General features: G+C 33.7%; 1 protein-coding gene and 1 pseudogene across 1 annotated transcript; both read right to left on the reverse strand.

Annotated features, from left to right (window-relative positions):
* Window positions 1–14,238: 14,238 nt before the first annotated feature.
* Window positions 14,239–18,167, reverse strand: LOC123469157 (annotated as a pseudogene).
* Window positions 18,168–18,189: 22 nt separating this feature from the next.
* Window positions 18,190–18,764, reverse strand: LOC123469156. The gene has a single exon (XM_045168112.1). It carries the CDS (start codon window positions 18,703–18,705, stop codon window positions 18,190–18,192), a length of 516 nt encoding a protein of 171 aa, XP_045024047.1. The 5' UTR covers window positions 18,706–18,764.
* Window positions 18,765–20,555: the final 1,791 nt, after the last annotated feature.

Here is a 20,555-nt window from a genome sequence, read left to right on the forward strand (position 1 = left end):
ATATATATAACAGTGTATTCACATTGAATACAAGTATATTTGATGCTGTTTACATATAGAACTAAAAACTCATGGTATAACAGTGTATTCACATTGAATACAAGTATATTTCATGCAGTTTACATATAGAAGTAAAAACTCATGGTATAACAGTGTATTCACATTGAATACAAGTATATATCCGATGCAGTTTACATATAGAACTAAAAACTCATGGTATAACAGTGTATTCACATTGAATACAAGTATATTCATGATCTGTTTACATATAGAAGTAAAAACTCATGGTATAACAGTGTATTCACATTGAATACAAGTATATTTGATGCTGTTTACATATAGAACTAAAAACTCATGGTATAACAGTGTATTCACATTGAATACAAGTATATTCCATGCAGTTTACATATAGAAGTAAAAACTCATGGTATAACAGTGTATTCACATTGAATACAAGTATATTTCATGCAGTTTACATATAGAAGTAAAAACTCATGGTATAACAGTGTATTCACATTGAATACAAGTATATTTCATGCTGTTTACATATAGAACTAAAAACTCATGGTATAACAGTGTATTCACATTGAATACAAGTATATTCTGATGCTTTTTATTTTAATATAGAACTAAAAACTCATGGTATAACAGTGTATTCACATTGAATACAAGTATATTCCATGCAGTTTACATATAGAAGTAAAAACTCATGGTATAACAGTGTATTCACATTGAATACAAGTATATTTGATGCTGTTTACATATAGAACTAAAAACTCATGGTATAACAGTGTATTCACATTGAATACAAGTATATTCCATGCAGTTTACATATAGAAGTAAAAACTCATGGTATAACAGTGTATTCACATTGAATACAAGTATATTCCATGCAGTTTACATATAGAACTAAAAACTCATGGTATAACAGTGTATTCACATTGAATACAAGTATATTCCATGCAGTTTACATATAGAAGTTAAAAACTCATGGTATAACAGTGTATTCACATTGAATACAAGTATATTTCATGCTGTTTACATATAGAACTAAAAACTCATGGTATAACAGTGTATTCACATTGAATACAAGTATATTCTGATGCAGTTTACATATAGAACTAAAAACTCATGGTATAACAGTGTATTCACATTGAATACAAGTATATTCCATGCAGTTTACATATAGAAGTAAAAACTCATGGTATAACAGTGTATTCACATTGAATACAAGTATATTTGATGCTGTTTACATATAGAACTAAAAACTCATGGTATAACAGTGTATTCACATTGAATACAAGTATATTTGATGCTGTTTACATATAGAACTAAAAACTCATGGTATAACAGTGTATTCACATTGAATACAAGTATATTCCATGCAGTTTACATATAGAAGTAAAAACTCATGGTATAACAGTGTATTCACATTGAATACAAGTATATTTCATGCAGTTTACATATAGAACTAAAAACTCATGGTATAACAGTGTATTCACATTGAATACAAGTATATTTGATGCTGTTTACATATAGAACTAAAAACTCATGGTATAACAGTGTATTCACATTGAATACAAGTATATTCCATGCAGTTTACATATAGAAGTAAAAACTCATGGTATAACAGTGTATTCACATTGAATACAAGTATATTCCATGCAGTTTACATATAGAACTAAAAACTCATGGTATAACAGTGTATTCACATTGAATACAAGTATATTCCATGCAGTTTACATATAGAAGTAAAAACTCATGGTATAACAGTGTATTCACATTGAATACAAGTATATTTGATGCTGTTTACATATAGAACTAAAAACTCATGGTATAACAGTGTATTCACATTGAATACAAGTATATTTGATGCTGTTTACATATAGAAGTAAAAACTCATGGTATAACAGTGTATTCACATTGAATACAAGTATATTTCATGCTGTTTACATATAGAACTAAAAACTCATGGTATAACAGTGTATTCACATTGAATACAAGTATATTCCATGCAGTTTACATATAGAAGTAAAAACTCATGGTATAACAGTGTATTCACATTGAATACAAGTATATTCCATGCAGTTTACATATAGAAGTAAAAACTCATGGGTATAACAGTGTATTCACATTGAATACAAGTATATTTGATGCTGTTTACATATAGAACTAAAAACTCATGGTATAACAGTGTATTCACATTGAATACAAGTATATTCCATGCAGTTTACATATAGAAGTAAAAACTCATGGTATAACAGTGTATTCACATTGAATACAAGTATATTTGATGCTGTTTACATATAGAACTAAAAACTCATGGTATAACAGTGTATTCACATTGAATACAAGTATATTCCATGCTGTTTAATATAGTTTACAAGTAAAAACTCATGGTATAACAGTGTATTCACATTGAATACAAGTATATTCCATGCAGTTTACATATAGAAGTAAAAACTCATGGTATAACAGTGTATTCACATTGAATACAAGTATATTTGATGCTGTTTACATATAGAACTAAAAACTCATGGTATAACAGTGTATTCACATTGAATACAAGTATATTCCATGCAGTTTACATATAGAAGTAAAAACTCATGGTATAACAGTGTATTCACATTGAATACAAGTATATTCCATGCAGTTTACATATAGAACTAAAAACTCATGGTATAACAGTGTATTCACATTGAATACAAGTTATATTCCATGCAGTTTACATATAGAAGTAAAAACTCATGGTATAACAGTGTATTCACATTGAATACAAGTATATTTGATGCTGTTTACATATAGAACTAAAAACTCATGGTATAACAGTGTATTCACATTGAATACAAGTATATTCCATGCAGTTTACATATAGAACTAAAAACTCATGGTATAACAGTGTATTCACATTGAATACAAGTATATTTCATGCAGTTTACATATAGAAGTAAAAACTCATGGTATAACAGTGTATTCACATTGAATACAAGTATATTTCATGCTGTTTACATATAGAACTAAAAACTCATGGTATAACAGTGTATTCACATTGAATACAAGTATATTTCATGCAGTTTACATATAGAAGTAAAAACTCATGGTATAACAGTGTATTCACATTGAATACAAGTATATTCCATGCAGTTTACATATAGAACTAAAAACTCATGGTATAACAGTGTATTCACATTGAATACAAGTATATTTGATGCTGTTTACATATAGAAGTAAAAACTCATGGTATAACAGTGTATTCACATTGAATACAAGTATATTTGATGCTGTTTACATATAGAACTAAAAACTCATGGTATAACAGTGTATTCACATTGAATACAAGTATATTCCATGCAGTTTACATATAGAACTAAAAACTCATGGTATAACAGTGTATTCACATTGAATACAAGTATATTCCATGCAGTTTACATATAGAACTAAAAACTCATGGTATAACAGTGTATTCACATTGAATACAAGTATATTTCGATGCTGTTTACATATAGAACTAAAAACTCATGGTATAACAGTGTATTCACATTGAATACAAGTATATTTCATGCTGTTTACTAAGTAAAAACTCATGGTATAACAGTGTATTCACATTGAATACAAGTATATTCCATGCAGTTTACATATAGAAAGAAAACTCATGGTATAACAGTGTATTCACATTGAATACAAGTATATTTGATGCTGTTTACATATAGAACTAAAAACTCATGGTATAACAGTGTATTCACATTGAATACAAGTATATTCCATGCAGTTTACATATAGAAGTAAAAACTCATGGTATAACAGTGTATTCACATTGAATACAAGTATATTCCATGCAGTTTACATATAGAACTAAAAACTCATGGTATAACAGTGTATTCACATTGAATACAAGTATATTCCATGCAGTTTACAACATATAAATAAAAACTCATGGTATAACAGTGTATTCACATTGAATACAAGTATATTTGATGCTGTTTACATATAGAACTAAAAACTCATGGTATAACAGTGTATTCACATTGAATACAAGTATATTCCATGCAGTTTACATATAGAATTAAAAACTCATGGTATAACAGTGTATTCACATTGAATACAAGTATATTCCATGCAGTTTACATATAGAAGTAAAAACTCATGGTATAACAGTGTATTCACTTTTGAATACAAGTATATTTGATGCTGTTTACATATAGAAGTAAAAACTCATGGTATAACAGTGTATTCACATTGAATACAAGTATATTTGATGCTGTTTACATATAGAACTAAAAACTCATGGTATAACAGTGTATTCACATTGAATACAAGTATATTCCATGCAGTTTACATATAGAAGTAAAAACTCATGGTATAACAGTGTATTCACATTGAATACAAGTATATTCCATGCAGTTTACATATAGAACTAAAAACTCATGGTATAACAGTGTATTCACATTGAATACAAGTATATTTGATGCTGTTTACATATAGAACTAAAAACTCATGGTATAACAGTGTATTCACATTGAATACAAGTATATTCCATGCAGTTTACTATATAAATAAAAACTCATGGTATAACAGTGTATTCACATTGAATACAAGTATATTCCATGCAGTTTACATATAGAAGTAAAAACTCATGGTATAACAGTGTATTCACATTGAATACAAGTATATTTCATGCAGTTTACATATAGAAGTAAAAACTCCATGGTATAACAGTGTATTCACATTGAATACAAGTATATTTCATGCTGTTTACATATAGAAGTAAAAACTCATGGTATAACAGTGTATTCACATTGAATACAAGTATATTTGATGCTGTTTACATATAGAACTAAAAACTCATGGTATAACAGTGTATTCACATTGAATACAAGTATATTTGATGCTGTTTACATATAGAACTAAAAACTCATGGTATAACAGTGTATTCACATTGAATACAAGTATATTCCATGCAGTTTACATATAGAAGTAAAAACTCATGGTATAACAGTGTATTCACATTGAATACAGAGTATATTCCATGCAGTTTACATATAGAAGTATAAAACTCATGGTATAACAGTGTATTCACATTGAATACAAGTATATTTTGATGCTGTTTACATATAGAACTAAAAACTCATGGTATAACAGTGTATTCACATTGAATACAAGTATATTTCATGCAGTTTACATATAGAACTAAAAACTCATGGTATAACAGTGTATTCACATTGAATACAAGTATATTTCCATGCAGTTTACATATAGAACTAAAAACTCATGGTATAACAGTGTATTCACATTGAATACAAGTATATTTGATGCTGTTTACATATAGAACTAAAAACTCATGGTATAACAGTGTATTCACATTGAATACAAGTATATTTGATGCTGTTTACATATAGAACTAAAAACTCATGGTATAACAGTGTATTCACATTGAATACAAGTATATTCCATGCAGTTTACATATAGAAGTAAAAACTCATGGTATAACAGTGTATTCACATTGAATACAAGTATATTCCATGCAGTTTACATATAGAAGTAAAAACTCATGGTATAACAGTGTATTCACATTGAATACAAGTATATTTGATGCTGTTTACATATAGAACTAAAAACTCATGGTATAACAGTGTATTCACATTGAATACAAGTATATTCCATGCAGTTTACATAGAAGTAAAAACTCATGGTATAACAGTGTATTCACATTGAATACAAGTATATTCCATGCAGTTTACATATAGAAGTAAAAACTCATGGTATAACAGTGTATTCACATTGAATACAAGTATATTTGATGCTGTTTACATATAGAACTAAAAACTCATGGTATAACAGTGTATTCACATTGAATACAAGTATATTCCATGCAGTTTACATATAGAAGTAAAAACTCATGGTATAACAGTGTATTCACATTGAATACAAGTATATTCCATGCAGTTTACATATAGAAGTAAAAACTCATGGTATAACAGTGTATTCACATTGAATACAAGTATATTCCATGCAGTTTACATATAGAAGTAAAAACTCATGGTATAACAGTGTATTCACATTGAATACAAGTATATTTGATGCTGTTTACATATAGAACTAAAAACTCATGGTATAACAGTGTATTCACATTGAATACAAGTATATTTGATGCTGTTTACATATAGAACTAAAAACTCATGGTATAACAGTGTATTCACATTGAATACAAGTATATTTGATGCTGTTTACATATAGAACTAAAAACTCATGGTATAACAGTGTATTCACATTGAATACAAGTATATTTGATGCTGTTTACATATAGAACTAAAAACTCATGGTATAACAGTGTATTCACATTGAATACAAGTATATTCCATGCAGTTTACATATAGAAGTAAAAACTCATGGTATAACAGTGTATTCACATTGAATACAAGTATATTCCATGCAGTTTACATATAGAAGTAAAAACTCATGGTATAACAGTGTATTCACATTGAATACAAGTATATTTGATGCTGTTTACATATAGAACTAAAAACTCATGGTATAACAGTGTATTCACATTGAATACAAGTATATTCCATGCAGTTTACATATAGAAGTAAAAACTCATGGTATAACAGTGTATTCACATTGAATACAAGTATATTCCATGCAGTTTACATATAGAAGTAAAAACTCATGGTATAACAGTGTATTCACATTGAATACAAGTATATTTGATGCTGTTTACATATAGAACTAAAAACTCATGGTATAACAGTGTATTCACATTGAATACAAGTATATTTGATGCTGTTTACATATAGAACTAAAAACTCATGGTATAACAGTGTATTCACATTGAATACAAGTATATTCCATGCAGTTTACATATAGAACTAAAAACTCATGGTATAACAGTGTATTCACATTGAATACAAGTATATTTGATGCTGTTTACATATAGAACTAAAAACTCATGGTATAACAGTGTATTCACATTGAATACAAGTATATTCCATGCAGTTTACATATAGAAGTAAAAACTCATGGTATAACAGTGTATTCACATTGAATACAAGTATATTCCATGCAGTTTACATATAGAAGTAAAAACTCATGGTATAACAGTGTATTCACATTGAATACAAGTATATTTGATGCTGTTTACATATAGAACTAAAAACTCATGGTATAACAGTGTATTCACATTGAATACAAGTATATTCCATGCAGTTTACATATAGAAGTAAAAACTCATGGTATAACAGTGTATTCACATTGAATACAAGTATATTCCATGCAGTTTACATATAGAAGTAAAAACTCATGGTATAACAGTGTATTCACATTGAATACAAGTATATTTGATGCTGTTTACATATAGAAGTAAAAACTCATGGTATAACAGTGTATTCACATTGAATACAAGTATATTTCATGCTGTTTACATATAGAACTAAAAACTCATGGTATAACAGTGTATTCACATTGAATACAAGTATATTCCATGCAGTTTACATATAGAAGTAAAAACTCATGGTATAACAGTGTATTCACATTGAATACAAGTATATTTGATGCTGTTTACATATAGAACTAAAAACTCATGGTATAACAGTGTATTCACATTGAATACAAGTATATTCCATGCAGTTTACATATAGAAGTAAAAACTCATGGTATAACAGTGTATTCACATTGAATACAAGTATATTCCATGCAGTTTACATATAGAAGTAAAAACTCATGGTATAACAGTGTATTCACATTGAATACAAGTATATTCCATGCTTTTAGTTTCATATAGAAGTAAAAACTCATGGTATAACAGTGTATTCACATTGAATACAAGTATATTTGATGCTGTTTACATATAGAAGTAAAAACTCATGGTATAACAGTGTATTCACATTGAATACAAGTATATTTCATGCTGTTTACATATAGAACTAAAAACTCATGGTATAACAGTGTATTCACATTGAATACAAGTATATTTCATGCTGTTTACATATAGAACTAAAAACTCATGGTATAACAGTGTATTCACATTGAATACAAGTATATTTGATGCTGTTTACATATAGAACTAAAAACTCATGGTATAACAGTGTATTCACATTGAATACAAGTATATTTGCATGCAGTTTACATATAGAAGTAAAAACTCATGGTATAACAGTGTATTCACATTGAATACAAGTATATTTGTATATTCCATGCAGTTTACATATAGAAGTAAAAACTCATGGTATAACAGTGTATTCACATTGAATACAAGTATATTTGATGCTGTTTACATATAGAACTAAAAACTCATGGTATAACAGTGTATTCACATTGAATACAAGTATATTCCATGCAGTTTACATATAGAAGTAAAAACTCATGGTATAACAGTGTATTCACATTGAATACAAGTATATTCCATGCAGTTTACATATAGAAGTAAAAACTCATGGTATAACAGTGTATTCACATTGAATACAAGTATATTTGATGCTGTTTACATATAGAACTAAAAACTCATGGTATAACAGTGTATTCACATTGAATACAAGTATATTTGATGCTGTTTACATATAGAACTAAAAACTCATGGTATAACAGTGTATTCACATTGAATACAAGTATATTTGATGCTGTTTACATATAGAACTAAAAACTCATGGTATAACAGTGTATTCACATTGAATACAAGTATATTTGATGCTGTTTACATATAGAACTAAAAACTCATGGTATAACAGTGTATTCACATTGAATACAAGTATATTTCATGCAGTTTACATATAGAAGTAAAAACTCATGGTATAACAGTGTATTCACATTGAATACAAGTATATTCCATGCAGTTTACATATAGAAGTAAAAACTCATGGTATAACAGTGTATTCACATTGAATACAAGTATATTTGATGCTGTTTACATATAGAACTAAAAACTCATGGTATAACAGTGTATTCACATTGAATACAAGTATATTCCATGCAGTTTACATATAGAAGTAAAAACTCATGGTATAACAGTGTATTCACATTGAATACAAGTATATTCCATTGCAGTTTACTATATAGAAGTAAAAACTCATGGTATAACAGTGTATTCACTATTGAATACAAGTATATTCCATGCAGTTTACATATAGAAGTAAAAACTCATGGTATAACAGTGTATTCACATTGAATAATTTGAATACATGGTATAACAGTGTATTCATGAATTGATGCTGTTTACATATAGAACTAAAAACTCATGGTATAACAGTTATTCCTTTTACAGTGTATTCACATTGAATACAATTGTTATTCCATGCATTTACATATTTGCTTTTACATATAGAAGTAAAAACTCATGGTATAACAGTGTATTCACATTGAATACAAGTATATTTGATGCTGTTTACATATAGAACTAAAAACTCATGGTATAACAGTGTATTCACATTGAATACAAGTATATTCCATGCGTTTACATATAGAAGTAAAAACTCATGGTATAACAGTGTATTCACATTGAATACAAGTTATTATATTCCATGCAGTTTACATATAGAAGTAAAAACTCATGGTATAACAGTGTATTCACATTGAATACAAGTATATTCCATGCAGTTTACATATAGAAGTAAAAACTCATGGTATAACAGTGTATTCACATTGAATACAAGTATATTTGATGCTGTTTACATATAGAACTAAAAACTCATGGTATAACAGTGTATTCACATTGAATACAAGTATATTCCATGCAGTTTACATATAGAAAGTAAAAACTCATGGTATAACAGTGTATTCACATTGAATACAAGTATATTTGATGCTGTTTACATATAGAAGTAAAAACTCATGGTATAACAGTGTATTCACATTGAATACAAGTATATTTGATGCTGTTTACATATAGAACTAAAAACTCATGGTATAACAGTGTATTCACATTGAATAGTATATGATAAACATGGTATATTCCATGCAAGTATTCACATTGAATACAAGTATATTCCATGCAGTATATAGAAGTAAAACATATATAACAGAAGTAAAAACTCATGGTATAACAGTGTATTCACATTGATACAGTTATTCATTGAATAAAACATGGTATATTATTCACATTGAATACAAGTATATTCCATGCAGTTTACATATAGAAGTAAAAACTCATGGTATAACAGTGTATTCACATTGAATACAAGTATATTTGATGCTGTTTACATATAGAACTAAAAACTCATGGTATAACAGTGTATTCACATTGAATACAAGTATATTTGATGCTGTTTACCATATAGAAGTAAAAACTCATGGTATAACAGTGTATTCACATTGAATACAAGTATATTCCATGCAGTTTACATATAGAAGTAAAAACTCATGGTATAACAGTGTATTCACATTGAATACAAGTATATTTGATGCTGTTTACATATAGAACTAAAAACTCATGGTATAACAGTGTATTCACATTGAATACAAGTATATTCCATGCAGTTTACATATAGAAGTAAAAACTCATGGTATAACAGTGTATTCACATTGAATACAAGTATATTCCATGCAGTTTACATATAGAAGTAAAAACTCATGGTATAACAGTGTATTCACATTGAATACAAGTATATTTGATGCTGTTTACATATAGAACTAAAAACTCATGGTATAACAGTGTATTCACATTGAATACAAGTATATTCCATGCAGTTTACATATAGAAGTAAAAACTCATGGTATAACAGTGTATTCACATTGAATACAAGTATATTCCATGCAGTTTACATATAGAAGTAAAAACTCATGGTATAACAGTGTATTCACATTGAATAAAGTATTTTTATTTTTTTACATATAGAAGTAAAAACTCATGGTATAACAGTGTATTCACATTGAATACAAGTATATTTGATGCTGTTTACATATAGAACTAAAAACTCATGTAATTTTTTTCTTTATGTATAATCATGGTAGTGTATTCACATTGAATACAAGTATATTTGATGCTGTTTACATATAGAACTAAAAACTCATGGTATAACAGTGTATTCACATTGAATACAAGTATATTTGATGCTGTTTACATATAGAACTAAAAACTCATGGTATAACAGTGTATTCACATTGAATACAAGTATATTTGATGCTGTTTACATATAGAACTAAAAACTCATGGTATAACAGTGTATTCACATTGAATACAAGTATATTCCATGCAGTTTACATATAGAAGTAAAAACTCATGGTATAACAGTGTATTCACATTGAATACAAGTATATTCCATGCAGTTTACATATAGAAGTAAAAACTCATGGTATAACAGTGTATTCACATTGAATACAAGTATATTTGATGCTGTTTACATATAGAACTAAAAACTCATGGTATAACAGTGTATTCACATTGAATACAAGTATATTCCATGCAGTTTACATATAGAAGTAAAAACTCATGGTATAACAGTGTATTCACATTGAATACAAGTATATTCCATGCAGTTTACATATAGAAGTAAAAACTCATGGTATAACAGTGTATTCACATTGAATACAAGTATATTTGATGCTGTTTACATATAGAACTAAAAACTCATGGTATAACAGTGTATTCACATTGAATACAAGTATATTTCATGCTGTTTACATATAGAACTAAAAACTCATGGTATAACAGTATAACATGTATAAGTATTTCACATTGAATACATTATAGTATAACAGTTTGATTCACATTGAATACAAGTATATTTGTGTTTACATATAGAAGTAAAAACTCATGGTATAACAGTGTATTCACATTGAATACAAGTATATTCCATGCAGTTTACATATAGAAGTAAAAACTCATGGTATAACAGTGTATTCACATTGAATACAAGTATATTCCATGCAGGTTTATATATAGAAGTAAAAACTCATGGTATAACAGTGTATTCACATTGAATACAAGTATATTCTATGCAGTTTACATATAGAACTAAAAACTCATGGTATAACAGTGTATTCACATTGAATACAAGTATATTTTCATGAATACAAGTATATTTCATGCAGTTTACATATAGAAGTAAAAACTCATGGTATAACAGTGTATTCACATTGAATACAAGTATATTTGATGCTGTTTACATATAGAACTAAAAACTCATGGTATAACAGTGTATTCACATTGAATACAAATAAGTTATATTTACCATGCAGTTTACATATAGAAGTAAAAACTCATGGTATAACAGTGTATTCACATTAATAAAGTATGATTCCATTGATGTTTACATATAGAAGTAAAACATTTATACATGTATATTCCATGCAGTTTACATATAGAAGTAAAAACTCATGGTATAACAGTGTATTCACATTGAATACAAGTATATTCCATGCAGTTTACATATAGAAGTAAAAACTCATGGTATAACAGTGTATTCACATTGAATACAAGTATATTCCATGCAGTTTACATATAGAAGTAAAAACTCATGGTATAACAGTGTATTCACATTGAATACAAGTATATTTGATGCTGTTTACATATAGAACTAAAAACTCATGGTATAACAGTGTATTCACATTGAATACAAGTATATTCCATGCAGTTTACATATAGAAGTAAAAACTCATGGTATAACAGTGTATTCACATTGAATACAAGTATATTCTGATGCTGTTTACATATAGAAGTAAAAACTCATGGTATAACAGTGTATTCACATTGAATACAAGTATATTTGATGCTGTTTACATATAGAACTAAAAACTCATGGTATAACAGTGTATTCACATTGAATACAAGTATATTCCATGCAGTTTACATATAGAAGTAAAAACTCATGGTATAACAGTGTATTCACATTGAATACAAGTATATTCCATGCAGTTTACATATAGAAGTAAAAACTCATGGTATAACAGTGTATTCACATTGAATACAAGTATATTTGATGCTGTTTACATATGGAACTAAAAACTCATGGTATAACAGTGTATTCACATTTTTTTTTTTTTGTAAAGGCGTAGCTCCCACCGGGAGTATTGCCATTTTGTATTTAATGCGAGGTCAATCTTGAATAAAATTACAGATGAAGATGACTGTGAGTGAAAAGGAGTTCAGGTGGTAGATGCAGTGACTTAATTCGACAATTTTCGCGAATGCGGATACAACATGTCGTGACGCATAGGTGAATAGGCATAGCTTCACACTGAATGTGTCCGAAACCAGAATGTTCTCATCTGTCGCACGAAGCTAGTTTGAAAACATACGGATCTGCCCAGCCCGAATATGTTACAGGCCTCACGACAGCCAAAACTGGTACTAATCTCATCCGTCACACATTGTGCGGTCGATTACCCAGTCCTTGCTGACACGGCGATACCAACCATAAATAAGCAAATAAGTATACTATAAACAGAAACCGGAGGAATCTCATCCGTCGCACAGGGCGAGGTCGAAACCAACCTAGTCTGATAGCAGGGAAACAGATGCAGAGTAGGAAAAAGGGAAAGTTCGAACAGCAATAAAGGGTCTTTGGCCTCACGACAGCCGAAGCTGGGAAGAGTCTCATCCGTCATTACATGGTGCGGTCGATCTCCCAGCTCCTGCCGACACGGCGTACAAGACATAGGGACGTATTATCAAGGGGTTATACATTCAACAGAAATACAAATAATTGTGGGTGTGTTAAGTCTTCCTGAGTCTTTTGGTCGCAGAGATGTATCGCACCATTGCTGTCCAAACGGCCCGGTGCGTAGGGATGATGTCGAGTGAGGGGGGCCAGGGTAGCTCGCAATCACTACACGCTGCAGAGAAGCTGATCCTAGGTTGGCTGAATAAAATGCAATAAAATAGAAAGTGCTCTATTGACTCATGGGGCTCACCACAGGAGCAGGCGGGAGAAGGACGAAATTTAAAGTGGTATTGGGGAGAGTTGAGTGCGGAGTGGCCGGACAGGATCTGAGAGAGCTGGCAGTTCAGCTGTGCAGAGAGAAGCATTGAGGCCGACTGCACAGTAGGAAAGAATGACCTGGTCGTCGTAGCGTTTAACCCGGAAGCCCAAACTCGTTCATGAAGAGACTTGATGAGCATGGACGCTACCGCACTAGCTACCTCTTTCGGCTGATGCAACTCAAAAACGGGGTGACGTATATCTGAGGATTCACAGATCACCCGAGTCAGGCAAAGACCGTACGATGACGAGAGGTCCTGAGCTACGTAAAACGATGTATTGTGGCGAATTGGGACCATGGAATCCAGACAGTTTAGCTGAAGGCTAGAGACTAGTTTGCGTAGAATAAGAAAACTAAGCAGTTTAGTGGAAGGAGAGATGATTTCCACATGATCATGTGACTGTAGCGCTCGAGCAGTGAGCACAAGGGCCCGATGCATAGCGAATAGGTTTGTCATATTATCACTTGTGAATACAGGGAGAGCACCAGAGTCAAGGTCAACAACATTCTTGTGATTAGCAGAGATAATAGCAAACCGAGGAATGCCGGCAGATCGGGCTGTTGTAACAAAGATGCGTGCAACCTGGGCTGAGGCTGGAAGGAGAGAACATCCCTGATTGAGCTGAATTGGCTTGGGAAGACAAACCCAAGGTGGCCATCTAGGAGGGAGAGGAGAAGGACTATTGCCTCCTGGCGTCGGCAGTAACAAGACGTCTGGAAAGTATTTTCCCAGCCATTTTTTAGTGGAGCACGAGAAGTTCGCATAATTACTAGTCGAAAGACGGAGGTACGCAGTTTTCATCACAGTAAAATCAATTGGGTCCACATTGGCAAGGACCAACAGGGCATCAGTAGAGGTAGTTTTAAAAGATTTGGTTCTGGCTATTGCAAACACTCTTTGGAATGATCGTACACATTTCACTCCTTTTTTTGTGGCCAGAAAAGGGGCCCATAGGGAGCACCCATACAGAAGAATGGGTTCGACTGCAGAGAGGTATAGATATCGGAGACGCCTGTCATCGTATCCCCATGTTGCCCTGAGGTATGACCTCAATGAGAAAAAAGCCTTTTTTGCGGCCGCAATTTTCCTTGCTACATGTAGCGACCACTTTAAACGTGCATCGAGAGTCAAACCAAGGAAAACCGTGGAGAGGGAGGGGCCTATACGAGTTTCGTTAATAGAGAGATGAAGATCAGACCAATCAAAAGATTTTTTAGATATTAACATGAACACCGATTTTGGAGCACTCAATGACATTTTGTTTTGTACGCACCAGTTGAGGACTTGATTACACATAAGTTGGAGGTTGTGAGTCGCTATAGCTGGATCTTTGTGCGAAGTGGCTAAGGTGAGGTCATCTGCAAAGCCTACTATGGCGAACGGAAAATCAAAGTTTAGTCTCAAGACGTCGTCAATAAGGACGGACCACAGAAAGGGAGATAAAACTCCACCCTGAGGGCAGCCTAAATTAATATTAACGCTGGCTGATGACCCGTTATGGGAGAGAAGAGCCAGTCTGTTTGATAGGAAGGAAGACACAAGTTTGACCAGGTAAGTCGGACACTTGCGCCGGGCAAGAGCCGCTAGAATTGCAGGGTGCCAGGCAGCGTCAAAAGCGCTTTTAATATCTAAAAAGGCGGAAGCAGTGGTACGCTTGCTGAGCATACCTGCTTCACAAAACGTTACGAGTGCATGACCTGCCGATTCTGTTGACCTTCCAGAAGTAAAACCATGCTGGTTGGGACTAAGCCAGTTGGCTGACGATGAATGCCATTAAAGCCTATTCAGAATTATCTTTTCGAGCACCTTAGCAAGATTGTTCACTAGACTAATGGGGCGAAAACTGCCTAGAGCATCATACGATGGTTTGTTTGGCTTACCAATTATGAGGACTTTAGAAGTTTTCCAGGCCTGGGGAAAGAACTGAAGACGAACGCATTCTCTTACAATAAATAGTAAATGAGCCTTTAATACAGGGAAACATTCCTTGATAATAGCAGCCGACAGACCATCGGATCCGGGGGCCGCTTTGTAGTTGATTGAATCCAATGCGGCGTGCAGTTCCTCCACAGTGACAGGAGGGCCTTCAATTACGGAGGGGACCGAAACTACATTGTCAACAAAGGACTCCACCAGTAGGTGAGATGGAAGGGACAAGGGCTCTTTAGGAAAGAAGTGCAAGGCACACTGCTTTAGAATCAAGTTCGCATCGCTCACCGTCGAGCCATTTACAACTAGCGCGCTCGGGAGACTAATGCCCTGAGTTTTACCCGATAATACTTTTAGAGCAGAATGAAGATCGTTACTGTCGAGGTTTGCTTTGCATAAGAGATTCCAAGAAGCTCTCTTGGCGCGTCGCAACTCTCTCTGATAAATAGCCTTAGAGGCTGAAAAAATGGCCCTGTTTTCCTCTGTTCTCAAGGCAGACCAGCCTTTGAAGGCCTGTCTGGCCCTATGTCTCAGAGCGCATAGCTCCTGGTTCCACCAAAGCATACCCCGCGACTGACGCGAGCGTTGGTTGCTCCTTGATTCGCACGCTGCCACAAAAACGACGTCAGTCAATTCGGTCACTAAGGAAACTATCTGCTGCTCCGATGCTACTAACGGTATCACTATTCTACCAATTGTAGCTGCCACTTTTAGGCGCAATTCCGCCGTGTTGATACAAGAAATGTGAGGGATTCTCGGAGACCGACTGCCAACAGATCTAATCGGAGTGACAGAGGGGCGACCGATCTCAAAATATATGAATGGGTGGTCGGAGAACGAGGGGATGGATGGAAAAAACCAACGAGACAGACCAATATTGCCACCTATGGCCGTTATGTCCATGAACGTAGTGCCACCTGGAACGAAATTCAGCTCCGCTAAGCTGCAATTGGCCAGTCTTAAGCTAGCTTCAGACAAGAATAACTCGAACGCAACGCCTTTCTGATCAGTTGCCGGAGAGTTCCAGAGACTGTTCTTGGCGTTGGAGTCGGCAGACAACACTGTGAATGGGGTAATCAAAGGGGTCAATTCAATTTGCAGAGCAGCCATGAAATCAGGGATAGATGGACGGAGATAGACCGAGATGAAGCGGACAGAACCTTTAGACGAATGCAGGTCAACCACTGCAATGTGATTACTAACACATCTTGACACTGCACGACAAGAAGTAGCCAAAGAAAGTTTAACCAATATGGCCGCACCATAAGCATGGTCGGAGCCAAGAGCGTGGAACGCTACGTAGCCCTGGGGAATATCAGACAGAGTGGGTGTGGGTGTGAAGAGCGCATAAGGCTCTTGAATCAAAATGACGTCGACACTGTTCTCTAGGATAACCTGAGAGAGGGAGGCCGTGGCCAGCTTAGAATGCCGGAGGTTTATTTGAAGACACTTGAATATTGGTTGAGTCTGGAGGCGAAAAGAGGAATTGGGGCCGCTCATAGTTGGTTAGATGAGTTGTATTTTACGAAGTTCGCAACCGCAATTTTATGAGCAGCACACACATAAGAACCAGCTGCATGATTCAGGGAACAAGAAGCGCATTTCAGGCTGGGGTGGGAGACATTGCAAGTCTGCGTGGCATGCGCTTGGCTGCATTTACCACATGTAACTGGATTGGTACAAAACCTGGCTAAGTGCCCATAGCCTTGGCATCGATTGCAGAATCTGACCTCTTTATTGTAGTCTACTTCTATGACGGCATGTGACAAATTGTCTAATTTTAAGCGTCCCTGTTCCAGATAGCGATCACGGGTATCTTTGCAGAGTAAGCTTACTCTGACTAACGAGAACTCGGCGCGATTGAAAAGGATTCTGACATTAGCAATTTTACCTTTCAGTAATGGATTCTCGGAATTTAGCTTGTTTATGAGATTGCAACTTTGCTTGGTTCTAGCATTAAATAAGTCGGCGCTGCTGATTGATCCATCTTCTCTAATCATACTGAGCCCGGACACACCGTTCAGCCTTAGAATGGCCGGGTAACATTTCACCGGGGCATGTACATTCTGAAAAACCTTTTCTGCTTCCGGACAGTCCAGGAGATCTCGGGCTTTGTCACGGTTAGCTTCGTCCCTAAAGATTAGCTTTACTGAGTTTCCGCTGTGTCGGATCAACTGTTGTACGACAGGTCCCCCTTTATCCTCCTCTAGACCGAGCAAGCTATCCACAGAACTTTCCGTGATCGATTTAACGGAGATCGTATCCCTGACTCTAGCAATCAAAAATGGTTTTACCGGTATGATAGCAGAAGGTTTTCTAATCGGAGGCGGAGCCAACGGGCCAGACGCAATTCACGAGGACTGATTGACGTTATTTAACTGAGCAGAGGGCGATGGGACGTGAATTGGGACTCGGCTTGATCCACCCATAGTGAGTTCAAAAAGTTTAATGTCTTTATCGGCGAGAGCAAGTTTGACACGCACGAGTTCTTTTTCCATGTCGGGTAACAATGGATGAGAGTTCCTGGCAATGGACAACTCGCTCTCTAAGTCACTAATCTTTTCTCTAAGCCGGGACATACTCTCATCAACTTTGGAATCATTTTCACGGAGATTGCAAATAAGAGTTCTAAACACCTCAATTTGATTTTCTCTCTCCATGACCATGAAGTCCTCTATGTCAAGACCGAACGTCTCGTTGAAAGCAAACGCCAACTCATCTCCCTTAGAGTGTTTCGGACGATTATTATAAGACAGAGGGGAAATTACATTGGCAGCACGTTTGACGCCACCTGACTTGGGAGTTACTTTTGTTCTATCTCTACAGTTTGGGCAATACTTGAACCTTTTGTTAATGGGAACAAACATGATCTTGCACTCCTCATTGTGGCAATTGATTGACTGGCTAATCGACTGGCTCAGATTGCTGACAGAGTCACGGACGGAGTCACCGTCCGAGCTATCCGGCATCTCTGCCTTTGGCTTATGCTAGTAAGCCAGGAAGAGCAAACAACAAATACAACAAGCCTAACAGAAGAGAAGAGCAGGTGAGAGGGGTTCCGGGGCAATCCGCAAAAGGAAAACAGTTCCCACTGCTCGATATACAAACTGTGTTTTGATCCGATAGGGCCTCAAAACATGCAAATAAAGAATAGGATGCAAGAAAGGATGCAGTTATCACAAATCAAAACAAACAATAAGAGAGAGAGGTGATCGCGCAAAGCCCGCGCAAAGGAAAAAGTTAGACCAGGGGGATAGGGAGGGGAGCCTTGTAAGGCCCGCGAAAAGAACACACAAAGAGGGACAAAAGAAAAAGAAAAAAATGGCGAGTGAGACGAGAAAAGAAGTAGGGCAAATGTAATCCGAGACGAGAGACACTTAAACACAACTCCGAAAAAACAAAAAAAACACAATGGTGACACTACACAGTCTGTAGACTTAAACTTATTCAACTCGAGGGTGAAAAGTAAAGCCAAAAACGACTGGAAATAGACCACCAAGGACACACAAAAGAAAAAAAACGAGAGCTACTGAATAACACGTCTGTACTGGCAGACGGTAGCAGAAGACAACCAATGCTGTTTACATATAGAACTAAAAACTCATGGTATAACAGTTTATTCACATTGAATACAAGTATATTCCATGCAGTTTACATATAGAAGTAAAAACTCATGGTATAACAGTGTATTCACATTGAATACAAGTATATTAGATGCTGTTTACATATAGAAGTAAAAACTCATGGTATAACAGTGTATTCACATTGAATACAAGTATATTTGATGCTGTTTACATATAGAACTAAAAACTCATGGTATAACAGTGTATTCACATTGAATACAAGTATATTTGATGCTGTTTACATATAGAAGTAAAAACTCATGGTATAACAGTGTATTCACATTGAATACAAGTATATTTGATGCTGTTTACATATAGAACTAAAAACTCATGGTATAACAGTGTATTCACATTGAATACAAGTATATTTGATGCTGTTTACATATAGAACTAAAAACTCATGGTATAACAGTTTATTCACATTGAATACAAGTATATTCCATGCAGTTTACATATAGAAGTAAAAACTCATGGTATAACAGTGTATTCACATTGAATACAAGCATATTTCATGCAGTTTACATATAGAAGTAAAACCTCATGGTATAACAGTGTATTCACATTGAATACAAGTATATTTGATGCTGTTTACATATAGAACTAAAAACTCATGGTATAACAGTGTATTCACATTGAATACAAGTATATTCCATGCAGTTTACATATAGAAGTAAAAACTCATGGTATAACAGTGTATTCACATTGAATACAAGTATATTCCATGCAGTTTACATATAGAAGTAAAAACTCATGGTATAACAGTGTATTCACATTGAATACAAGTATATTTGATGCTGTTTACATATAGAACTAAAAACTCATGGTATAACAGTGTATTCACATTGAATACAAGTATATTTGATGCTGTTTACATATAGAACTAAAAACGGAAGCCGGAGAAATAGGCCCGGTCGAAATAGGCCCCGACGAAATAGGCCCGGCAAATAGGCCCGGACGAAATAGGCCCCTACGAAATAGGCCCACTTTAAAAATATTTTTAAAGTGGGCCTATTTCTCCGTCAAAGTGGGCCTATTTCTCCCAATTATTTCTAAGTTCCATTAGGTACTCTGAAATATTTTCATAAAAAAATTCG

Source organism: Daphnia magna, unplaced genomic scaffold, assembly GCF_020631705.1.
Source record: "Daphnia magna isolate NIES unplaced genomic scaffold, ASM2063170v1.1 Dm_contigs528, whole genome shotgun sequence".
NCBI lineage: Eukaryota > Metazoa > Arthropoda > Branchiopoda > Diplostraca > Daphniidae > Daphnia > Daphnia magna.

What these genes read in the sequence shown, in the direction of transcription:
- LOC123469156 (XM_045168112.1), bottom strand. Translation starts at nt 18,705, where the DNA reads ATGTTTGTTCCCATTAACAAAAGGTTCAAGTATTGCCCAAACTGTAGA.